Source organism: Coregonus clupeaformis, chromosome 9 (genome assembly GCF_020615455.1).
Source record: "Coregonus clupeaformis isolate EN_2021a chromosome 9, ASM2061545v1, whole genome shotgun sequence".
Classification (NCBI taxonomy): Eukaryota; Metazoa; Chordata; class Actinopteri; order Salmoniformes; family Salmonidae; genus Coregonus; species Coregonus clupeaformis.
In genome coordinates this window covers 7,462,257-7,474,556 of record NC_059200.1, presented here as the reverse complement: position 1 = coordinate 7,474,556, position 12,300 = coordinate 7,462,257, and the positions used below count along the sequence as shown (strand labels likewise).

Below are 12,300 nucleotides of genomic sequence, written 5' to 3'. Positions count from 1 at the left end.
GGATGAATTGGACATGCTAATATCTGTCCCATGACTTGAATGAGATTTCTTCCACAAATGCTAAAACATTAGCATGTGGAAACAGTGCCAGGGAAACTAAACCAAAGCATGGATTGCTGCCTACCTTGTCCATAGTCTGCTTATAGAGTAAGGAAACCAATCTGTCATTTTGTAATTTGGGTGAACTTTCCCTTTAAAATCTACATCCTATGATTTAAGGATTTCTGAAGGACACTAGGGACTGTATTTGAGATCTGAGGTTCTAACAGTGTTTCCTGTCCCGCCCCAGCTATCCACCTGTCAGAGAGTGGCAGTGACTCAGACAGAGAGGTGGAGGTGCGTCCCCCGCCCCCTCCCAGACCCCACCATGAGACGGCCCGCATGGGCCTGGAGCAGGACGAGAGCATGATGTCATACGGGGAAGAGGTGCCGGATGAGACCCACCTGGAGGACAGTAATGTCAGGTACAACATGGAGCCAGCAATCACCATGGCCGAAACATTATATACAGTACATGGTGTATTTGCATCGTTGTTTGAATCTTGGGCCCTATTAACCCATACTTTACCCTCTTTCTCTTCCCCATAGTTATGGGAGCTATGAGGAGCCGGAGGGTCAGACCCAGACCCAGACCTCCAGCATGGGCAATGGAGAGGACTACGGCATGAGTGAGGAAGAGGAGGAAGAGGCGGCTCAGAGGAGAGGTCCCAGTGTGCTGTCCCAGGTGCAGCTGAGTGAGGATGAGGAGGACAGCGAAGAGTTTAGGTCCATCGGGGGAGAGAGTGACTTGGACTCAGACAACTAGAGAAGTGTTCCTGCATACAGACACACTCAAAGACATAAATACTCTTACAACCATAAACACAGACAGAGAGCCACACCTATACACATAAATAGATTAACTCAGGCTCAATAAATGAATACACCCTGAACTTGCAGGCTGAATTGCACGTACTGTCATCATAACTTTATCTCATGTCAGTCAATCCCTGAGTGATAGACTATGTTTGCTGCCCAGTCATTAGCACACCTATGAAGTCTCTATGATAAACTCCTCTGTGACATCAATATTGTACAAAATGTTCAATCAATCTGAAGTGAGCTTTTCTATAATGGCAGGATTACATTGCAGTTGATGGTTTTAGTAAATGTTTTCTACTGGTTATGCTTTTTTCAATGTATCAACACGTGTGTGTGTGTGTGTGTGTGTATATATATAAAATGTTCGTTTTTTTTTACAATGATTTACCTTGAATAGCCATTTATTTCATGGTTGTGCAAAACGTAGATATTTGAATAATCAACTTTGAGCATTGTTTGTTTTCAGTGCCAGGTCTCATCTCAACCTTGTGTCTGTGAGACACTGGGTTGAGTGCTTGCGTGATAGAAAAAAAGACTGTTATTCCCCATTAACTATTATGATTGCAGCCTGGATGTTCAGGCATTTGAGATGTTTCCAGTACTGTTATTAGGAAACTCTCAAACTATAAATGCTGTAAAACCGGATATGATGCCTTCATCTTTTCATTGTTTTTGTGGCTAAATCTTAGCAATATCTTATGTAACCAAGTTGAAGTTGTCCTTTCCTGTTATGCATGTCTTGCTTATCAAAAGTAAGAGAGGCACTCTTCAATACCAATATACAGTAGTAGCACATGAACAATATTTTATCAGCAGATCGTTTTATTACTGTAGTAGGGAGCCACCTATAATTGCTGTCTGCTCCCACAGGGAATAGTCCAAGGGACTGTTGTTAATGTGGTAATAATAATAATAATAATAATAATAATATGCCATTTATCAGACGCTTTTATCCAAAGCGACTTACAGTCATGCGTGCATACATTTTTGTGTATGGGTGGTCCCATGTTGATGTTGTGTTTTCTGTTACCAAAGTGTTTCATCTTTCCCTGCTTTTTCCTATCCTGCCACACCTTACAGGCTTCCCATCATTCGTATCTTATTCATGACATCATGTCATTAAACCTCAATGCCCCTATGGTGCTGGATCATGAACTCTGCTCCACAGTAAACAGATGATTATTGTAGTGAGTGACATAGATGACGTGTCAAGTATAAAGTATACCCTAACTAACCATAAACTTGACATTGTCTCATTATCTGCATGAGTATAGCTCTGACGTGGGAGAAGGCTATAAATGGTTGAGTGGTATTGCTCCTCATATACATTTGGTCACAGTACAGTAAGAAGAGTGTGAAGATGAAGGGCTATATTTTGCTGTGTTTAATATTTCTGCTCCCTGTCACAGTTATTGGACAAGGTACTACACCAGATCGTGAGTAGCATCTTTTTCTGCTATGCAATCTTTTGACGAAATCTGGAACGCAAGCCTGTTTTATATAGCATGAGTAGGCTTTCTGTAGCTCAGTTGGTAGAGCATGGTGCTTGCGACGCCAGGATAGTGGGTTTGATTCCCGGGACCACCTGTACGTAAAAATATGCATGTATGACTAAGTTGCTTTGGATAAAAGTGTCTGCTAAATGGCATATTGTAAGATTACTGTAGTTATGAACTTATACACTGATGGCATTTCTAAAATGAATGGTAAAATAGATATAAATAAATGTCCTGCTGCTTTTTGGGCTCTTTGTTGGCTAGGCTCTTTATTTGAAGGTAGTGCTCTTTATCAAATTGTGTATTTAGTTTGTCATGATGTTGTTGGGCCAAAACAATTGAAAAATGTAATGTTTCAATTACATGTTTTGTTTTTACATCCAGTGACAACATCGTGTGTAGGAGTAAAGGACTTTGAAGTGTGCAGGATACATATATCACCTAAATGCAGTGACAATAGCAAATGCTACTGTAAGGACGATAAAGCATTTTGTAGGTATGTTTCAGCATTTCCCGCACTCTTTTCCCTCAATATTTGTATATTTGTATATACACTGCATACTGTATATCAAACATTAGGAACCCCCCCAAGAACAGCCTCAGTTTGTCAGGGTATGGATTCTACAAGGTGTTGAAAGCGTTCCACAGGGATGCTGGCCCATGTTGACTCCACCGCTTCCCACGGTTGTGTCAAGTTGGCTGGATGTCCTTTGGGTGGTGGACCATTCTTGATGCACACGGGAAACTGTTGAGCGTGAAAATCCCAGCATTGTTGCAGTTCTTGACACAAAGCGGTGCGCCTGGCACCTACTACCATACCCTTTTCAAAGACACATAAATATTTTGTCTTGCTCATTCACCCTTTGAATGGCACACATACACAATCCATGTCTCAATTGTCTCAAGGCTTAAAAATCCTTCTTTTACCTGTCTCCTCCCCTTCATCTACACTGATTTGAAGTGGATTTAGGGACTGTACATTATTTATAATGAGGGATACCTGGATAAAATCGTGTCTCTGAAATTAAAATGGATGGCCCTCCCTTCAGTAAAATATATGTTTACCCTACCCTCCCTGAACGATTGAAAAAAAACAAGTGACCCTGCCCTATACCCAAAATAGTCATTCAAACATAAAGTTGATAGCAGAAAACATGGACAAGGGTAGGGGTGAAAGAATATACATTATAATAAAAGCACTGCATGAATCTATCATCTTATTTGCGGTCCGAGAAAAAAATGCTTTTATAAACGCATTTCATGCAATTCTATGTCATTTTACATGACTGGAGACAAGTAGAATATTTTTAAATACTACAACAGAGCATGACAATTAATGAGCGGATGCTGCAGCACGGGATACGTTTTGATTTCTATACAAGCTGTTGTTCAAAAATAGGATAGTCTAAGTTTGTAACAGTGCTAAAGTTGTCTATCAACTGTCAAAATTGAGCGCAACAGAACCAGTTAAAACTGAAGTATCTGACCATCAATGAATTAGAGAGAAAGCCATTCATTGTTGAACACAGCAGCCGCATATCATCAGGTAGGCCTGGTTTGTCTCTATGATATTCAGAGGCTGCCCTACAACCCTACTTCCCAAGCAAATCACAGTCAACACAAATCTAGTTTGTAACAACAATATCATGGAATAAAATAGAATAAATTAGAAAATGATAGTTTCCCAAATTATTTTTTTATGCATATTATGCACTTGTAAAAAAGTAGATATACACTACGGTCAAAAGTTTTAGAACACCTCCTCATTCAAGGGTTTTTCTTTATCTTTACTATTTTCTACATTGTAGAATAATAGTGAAGACATCAAAACTATGAAATAACACATACAGAATCATGTAGTAACCAAAAAAGTGTTAAACAAATCAAAATATATTTGAGATTCTTCAAATAGCCACCCTTTGCCTTGAAGAAGCATGACCCTCCCCCATTTTCCTCCGGGTAACTATTGTGTACATTTTGATCTCTCCCTTAACAAGTGACATCAATAAGGGATCATTGCTTTCACCTGGTTAGTCTATGTCATGGAAAGAGCAGGTGTCCTTAATGTTTTGTATACTCAGTGTATATTTGTATATATTTTAATATTTTTAGTTTTGGCATCAGACCTAATTCGAAAAGTATTCCGAATTTGCTGTTATGTTCCTTTTCAGGTGTAACAACTACATAAACATGTGGTACATAGGGGAGAACTGTGACTTTGAGTGGACAATATTGACATTCGCCCTGGTAGCAACTCTACCAGGATTGGCCTTGGCTGCTATTGTTGGTGTGATGGTCCAGTGTGTCCATTACTCAAGGAAACCAGCCGAGAAACAAAAGGATCAGACAGAGGGGTGAGAGCGGGAGAGGGTTTGGACAAGGTTCAATATGTCCATGTGTTTTGCACATTGTATGGCACCTAGTATCAGGAAGTAAGCTTGTTAAAAATATTTACATGTTGAGCAGAATTTATTTAGATTTGTCCACAGTCTTGTTTCAGGTTTGAAATGACTAGACACTTATCATATTTTTATAATGTACATTTCACTCTTTTCAGTTACACAAATAATGCAATGTCACCAACAACATATGATGAAAATAATCAAGATTACATGTTCTCCAACACTGTGAGTAGCTTGAGTCCTTTACTTAATTCTCCCAATGGTATTTGACCAACATATAACATAATGGTGTTTCCAATGGTGATGACACATCCAGAGATCTTGCTAAGTTAGGGATTCTTTATCTCCCAGCAATAATGCAGTCAATCTTTTACCTCAGATAAATTCAACTGCAGGTATTCTTCTAAGGTCATAAAACCAACCAAATCACAGGGTACTAAACTCTTGTGACCATAGGAGATGGAGAGAAACAGCCTTTGCACTGGTACAAATCACAGGAGGATTACAGCACCATGGCTATTGTACATAGCTGAATAGTCCAGCATTCCTTAAATTTTATTTGTAGTGTTTAAAAAAATATATATACACTGCTCAAAAAAATAAAGGGAACACTTAAACAACACAATGTTACTCCAAGTCAATCACACTTCTGTGAAATCAAACTGTCCACTTAGGAAGCAACACTGATTGACAATACATTTCACATGCTGTTGTGCAAATGGAATAGACAACAGGTGGAAATTATAGGCAATTAGGGTTAGGGTTAGACACCCCCAATAAAGGACTGGTTTAGCAGGTGGTGACCACAGAACACTTCTCAGTTCCTATGCTTCTTGGCTGATGTTTTGGTCACTTTTGAATGCTGGCGGTGCTTTCACTCTAGTGGTAGCATGAGACGGAGTCTACAACCCACACAAGTGGCTCAGGTAGTGCAGCTCATCCAGGATGGCACATCAATGCGAGCTGTGGCAAGAAGGTTTGCTGTGTCTGTCAGCGTAGTGTCCAGAGCATGGAGGCGCTACCAGGAGACAGGCCAGTACATCAGGAGTCGTGGAGGAGGCCGTAGGAGGGCAACAACCCAGCAGCAGGACTGTTACCTCTGCCTTTGTGCAAGGAGGAGCAGGAGGAGCACTGCCAGAGCCCTGCAAAATGACCTCCAGCAGGCCACAAATGTGCATGTGTCTGCTCAAACGGTCAGAAACAGACTCCATGAGGGTGGTATGAGGGCCTGACGTCCACAGGTGGTGGTTGTGCTTACAGCCCAACACCGTGCAGGAAGTTTGGCATTTGCCAGAGAACACCAAGATTGGCAAATTCGCCACTGGCGCCCTGTGCTCTTCACAGATGAAAGCAGGTTCACACTGAGCACGTGACAGACGTGACAGAGTCTGGAGACGCCGTGGAGAATGTTCTGCTGCCTGCAACATCCTCCAGCATGACCGGTTTGGCGGTTGGTCAGTCATGGTGTGGGGTGGCATTTCTTTGGGGGGCCGCACAGCCCTCCATGTGCTCGCTAGAGGTAGCCATGACTGCCATTAGGTACCGAGATGAGATCCTCAGACCCCTTGTGAGACCATATGCTGGTGCGGTTGGCCCTGGGTTCCTCCTAATGCAAGACAATGCTAGATCTCATGTGGCTGGAGTGTGTCAGCAGTTCCTGCAAGAGGAAGGCATTGATGCTATGGACTGGCCCGCCCGTTCCCCAGACCTGAATCCAATTGAGCACATCTGGGACATCATGTCTCGCTCCATCCACCAACGCCACGTTGCACCACAGACTGTCCAGGAGTTGGCGGATGCTTTAGTCCAGGTCTGGGAGGAGATCCCTCAGGAGCACCTCATCAGGAGCATGCCCAGGCGTTTTAGGGAGGTCATACAGGCACGTGGAGGCCACACACACTACTGAGCCTCATTTTGACTTGTTTTAAGGACATTACATCAAAGTTGGATCAGCCTGTAGTGTGGTTTTCCACTTTAATTTTGAGGGTGACTCCAAATCCAGACCTCCATGGGTTGATAAATTTGATTTCCATTGATAATTTTTGTGTGATTTTGTTGATTTTTGTTTGATTCAACTATGTAAAGAAAAAAGTTTTTAATAAGATTATTTCATTCATTCAGAACTAGGATGTGTTATTTTAGTGTTCCCTTAATTTTTTTGAGCAGTGTATTAACACCCTCTTTGGAGGACAAAAATAACTTTTAGTTTTTACAGCTTATTTGCTACATATACATACATTTTACATATTACATACATAGCACTTTTTTACACAGTGTTCAGGTAACATAAATATTGTTTTTTTAATATATAGATATCTTGATGGTCCTCTGTAGCTCAATTGGTAGAGCATGGCGCTTGTAACGCCAGGGTAGTGGGTTCGATCCCTGGGACCACCCATACGTAAAAATGTATGCACACATGACTGTAAGTCGCTTTGGATAAAAGCGTCTGCTAAATGGCATATTATTATATCCATTTACATTTTAGTCATTTAGCAGACGCTCTTATCCAGAGCGACTTACAGTTAGTGAGTGCATTCATTTTCAAACTGGCCCCCCGTGGGAAACGAACACACAACCCTGGCGTTGCAAGCGCCATGCTCTACCAACTGAGCTACAGGGGACTATATACATACATATACACACACACATACATACAGTACCAGTCAAAAGTTTGGACACACCTACTCATTCAAGGGTTTTTCTTTATATTGGCTATTTTCTACATTGTAGAAACATAGTGAAGACATCAAAACTATGAAATAACACATATGGAATCATGTAGTAAGCAGAAAAGTGTTTATATTTGTGATTCTTCAAATAGCCACCCTTTGCCTTGATGACAGCTTTGCACACTCTTGGCATTCTCTCAACAAGCTTCACCTGGATTGCTTTTCCAACAGTCTTGAAGAAGTTCCCACATATGCTGAGCACTTGTTGGCTGCTTTTCCTTCACTCTGCCGTCCGACTCATCCCAAACCATCTCAATTGGGTTGAGGTCGGGGGATTGTGGAGGCCAGGTCATCTGATGCAGCACCCCATCACTCTCCTTCTTGGTAAAATAGCCCTTACACAGCCTGGAGGTGTGTTGGGTCATTGTCCTGTTGAAAAACAAATGATAGTCCCACTAAGCCCAAACCAGATGGGATGACGTATCGCTGAAGAATGCTGTGGTAGCCATGCTGGTTAAGTGTGCCTTGAATTCTAAATAAATCACAGACAGTGTCACCAGCAAAGCACCCCCACACCATAACTCCTCCTCCTCCATGCTTTACGGTGGGAACTACACATACGGAGATCATCCGTTCACCCACACCGCGTCTCACAAAGACACGGCGGTTGGAACCAAAAATCTCCAATTTGGACTCCAGACTAAAGGACAAATTTCCATCGGTCTAATGTCCATTGCTCGTGTTTCTTGGCCCAAGCAGATATCTTCTTATTATTGGTTCATGGCACACTTCACCATTATTCTACAATGTAAAAAATAGTACAAATAATGAAAAACCCTTGAATGAGTAGGTGTGCCCAAACTTTTGACTGGTAGTGTGTGTGTATATATATATATATATATATATATATATATATATATATATACACACAGTGCATTTGGAAAGTATTCAGACCCCTTGACTTTTTTCCACATTTTGTTACATTACAGCCTTATTCTAAAATTGATTAAATAGTGGGGGGGTTTCATGAATCTACACACAGTACCCCATAATGACAAAGCAAAGACAGGTTTTTAGAAACTTTAGCAAATGTATTTTTTTTTTTACCCCGGAAATATTACATTTACATAAGTATTCAGAGCCTTTACTCAGTACTTTGTTGAAGCACCTTTGGCAGCGATTACAGCCTTGAGTCTTCATGGGTATGACGCTACAAGCTTGGCACACCTGTATTTAGGGAGTTTCTCCCATTCTTCTCTGCAGTTCCTCTCAAGCTCTGTCAGGTTGGATGGGGAGCGTTGCAGCACAGCTATTTTCAGGTCTCTCCAGAGATGTTCGATGGGGTTCAAGTCCATTCTCTGGCTGGGCCACTCAAGGACATTCAGAGACCTGTCCCTAAGCCACTCCTGCGTTATCCTGCTGGAAGGTGAACCTTCGCCCCAGTCGGAGGTCCTGAGCGCTCTGGGGCAGGTTTTAATCAAAGATTTCTTTGTCCTTTGCTCTGTTCATATTTCCCTCCATCCTGACTAGTCTCCCAGTCCCTGCTGCTGAAAAACATCCCCACAGCATGATGCTGCCACCACCACGCTTCACCGTAGGGATGGTGCTAGGTTTCCTCCAGACGTGACGCTTGGCATTCAGGCCAAAGAGTTCAATCTTTGTTTCATCAAACCAGAGAATCTTGTTTCTCATTGTCTGAGAGTCCTTTAGGTGCCTTTTGGAAAACTCCAAGCGGGCTGTCATGTGCTTTTTACTTACAAGTGGCTTATGTCTGGCCACTCTACCATAAAGGCCTGATTGGTGGAGTGCTCCAGAGATGGTTGTCCTTCTGGAAGGTTCTCCCATCTCCACAGAGGAACTCTGGAGCTCTGTCAGCGTGACCTTCAGGTTCTTGGTCACCTCCCTGACCAAGGCTCTTCTCCCCCGATTGCTCAGTTTGGCTGGGCAGCCAGCTCTAGGAAGAGTCTTGGTGGTTCCAAACGTATTCTATTTAAGAATGATGCAGGCCACTGTGTTCTTGGGGACCTTCAATGCTGCAGACATTTTTGGTACCCTTCCCCAGATCTGTGCCTCGACACAATCCTGTCTCGGAGCTGTACGGACAATTCCTTCGACCTCATGGCTTGGATTTTGCTCTGAAATGCACTGTCAACTGTAGGACCTTATATAGACAGGTGTGTGCCTTTCCAAATCATGTCCAATCAATTGAATTTACCACAGTTGGACAATTTAATCAATTTTAGAATAAGGCTGTAACGTAACAAAATGTGGAAAAAGTAAAGGGGTCTGAATACTTTCCGAATGCACTGTACATTAACATTTTTGTTTTTAAGCCCTGGATTTATAACCCTTTGATGTTCTTGTTGGATCTGATTTTAGTAGCTAGCATTTCAATGTCTATAACAAATAGATACGGAGACAACAGAGAGCCTTGTTTTACTCCTCTTGACAGTTAAATACTTTCTGAAAAGTAATCATTTTTTACTATTTTACACCTGGGGTTGCTATACATAACTTTAACCCATTGTATAAGAGATTCACCGAAATTGAAATAGTCCAGGCATTTATATATAAATTGTAATCGTACTTTATCAAAAGCCTTTTCAAAATCTGCTATGAAAACTAGGTCTGGTTCCATTGTTTCAAGTAATTGTCGTATATTATCTCCAATGTGTATCATCCATGTAAAAAGCCAGTCTGATCAGAATGAAGAGTATCTGGTGAAACCTTTTTAATTCTATGTGCTATGCATTTCGCCAGGATTTTCGCACCACAACATTGAAGCATTCCTTTGTCTTTGTTATTGTACATTATATTGCCCCGTTAGATAAACATGTATCATGTCGCAACGATCTGTTTTAGTTTATTACACTGTCAAGCAACATGTTTACATTTTGCAAAGTAAACATTGCCCTGAGCAACTATCTCTATTTGTCTTATTTCTGAAGAATCGGCTAAAGCCCCCCAGTTTCCAGCCCACCCTGGAGAGGTTTCCCATGGCCAATTTACACAACCACCCTTACAGGTTAGCTGTCTGAACAAAATTCAACTTGCCACTGGTTTTCACTTTCATTATGGGGGTCCTTATTGGGTCTGCAATGTTATGTGCTTTTATTGAAATGTTGTTCTCTCTACTCTCTTAGCCCCCAACCAAACGGCATGCGGCCCACTTTAGATAGATCGTCTTTGACAAACCCTACAAGCCAGCCGTACAGGTAAACCCTTGTAAGACTGTCATATAGAATGTATCCAAAATGCATTCTAAGCAAAGAAAGTAGGAATTATTATTTTTGCAAAGCTTGCTTTGTTAAATAAACCCCAAAAAGTAATCAGGAATTATTGTGGTCCTCTTTTCACCAGAAAATAACTTCCCGTTTACTACATTGTTCTCTTCATTCTCTTAGCTCTTCACCAAACAACATTCATCCCTCTTTAGATAGATCGTCTTTGGCCATCCCTCCAAGCCAGCCATACAGGTAAGCTAGTTTATGTTGTGTTTTTCAGTGTAATACTTTGTTCAATGGCAGTGATGTTGTACACATTTTGTTTGTATAAACATACGATACTCCGTGATGGACAAAAAAGTTAAACAAAATTAGAGACAACAGGACAATGCTCCCTCTACACAGTACTAGTAGTCATCCAGTGATTTGAGGAGCATGACACTGACGTTATCCATACCCATTTCCAGCATGGTATTTTGTCATTGACTAAAAAAATCTACTATTGAAATGTTGAACTCTATGCTCGCTCAGCCCTTCACCAAGCAGTATGCGACCTACTTTAAATATATATATTTTTGCCAACCCTGTGAGCCAGCCATACAAGCCCGTTTCTTTTGATTTGTGTGCTTTCAATCTGATACAGTACTTTGTTCCATGACAAGTTATATGATCATGTGCACTTAACTACATTATAATTATTGTTTTGAACTGTCTGCTCCGGGGCTGTAGCTATGCTACAGGGATGACCCAGCCCCTGGGTAACGCCTACCCCAAGTCTCCATCGCCAAGGAACCCCTATGAAGACAGAGCGCCACCTCCAGACTGTTATGACGACCAGCACATGAGACCAACACAGCCCCCACCAGGACACAATGGCATGATGGTGAGTGATTGCTTCCCCCTATTGAACAGTATGATAAATTCAACTGATCAACTGGACAAGCAAACTGTAGGGCAAAACTGTGGCTGAAACGTGGCTTTAATCTTAGCCCCTAGATGACCAGGCTGCTATAGAAAGCAGTGTTTTGACATGAGATCTGTTTCTATCGTCTAGAGAGAAGGCATGTATGGGTATCCTGTGGCCAGTTCCCCTGCTCCCCTCTACTCAGCTCCGGAGTACAACCCCAGTTCCCAGTTTCCCCGAGCCCATTTGGAGAGACTCTGAGGACAAACAGTGGGACCCTGGACTGAACTAGGAAGGAAGTGGAGCTCCACCAATTTCACTATTACAATGACCAAAATTGAACTCACATCTAATTTAAAGTGAGCGGAATAGCTCAACATTCAAGGCCTTTGTAAACGTTCATTTAACATAGTAAAAAATTGAAATTTAAAGGCAATGTTCCCACATTCACAGAGAATGCATTCAAGGTAAACGCTGCATATGTCGGCTCAATCGGAAATTACCGTTAAATGTTAATCACGCATTAAGACGGATATTCTGCACTACGGATTTAATCTAGGCCTAAGTAACAGGTTTGGGGCCAATTCCAATTTAATTTGAAATTCCAATTCGATTGTTGAATTCACTCATTAACTGGAGAATTTACATTGTTTAAATTCTAATTGAATTCAATCTTCAAGTTATGGAATTGGACTGTGAATTGCAATTGTAAAAATAAAAAAATAAAGTTTTTTTAATGTT

At 41.4% G+C, this 12,300-nt stretch overlaps 2 protein-coding genes across 6 annotated transcripts in view; both read left to right on the top strand.

The window, feature by feature from the left end:
- Window positions 1–2,605, top strand: part of taf1 (TAF1 RNA polymerase II, TATA box binding protein (TBP)-associated factor) — a 25,194-nt gene extending 22,589 nt beyond the window's left edge. For all 5 annotated transcript variants that reach the window (XM_041885788.2, XM_041885785.2, XM_041885787.2 and 2 more), the window contains 2 exons: window positions 290–464; window positions 589–2,605. In XM_041885788.2, coding sequence (XP_041741722.2) covers window positions 290–464; window positions 589–805 — 392 coding nt within the window. In that variant the 3' untranslated portion in view covers window positions 806–2,605. The remainder of the gene's footprint in view (window positions 1–289; window positions 465–588) is intronic.
- zgc:158432 (uncharacterized protein LOC555281 homolog) lies at window positions 2,215–12,300 on the top strand. The gene is made up of 9 exons (XM_041885789.2): window positions 2,215–2,297; window positions 2,742–2,853; window positions 4,529–4,711; window positions 4,915–4,984; window positions 10,380–10,456; window positions 10,575–10,646; window positions 10,836–10,907; window positions 11,385–11,538; window positions 11,710–12,300. The coding sequence occupies exons 1-9, from the start codon at window positions 2,222–2,224 to the stop codon at window positions 11,818–11,820; spliced, it is 927 nt and encodes a 308-aa protein (XP_041741723.1). The 5' UTR covers window positions 2,215–2,221; the 3' UTR covers window positions 11,821–12,300.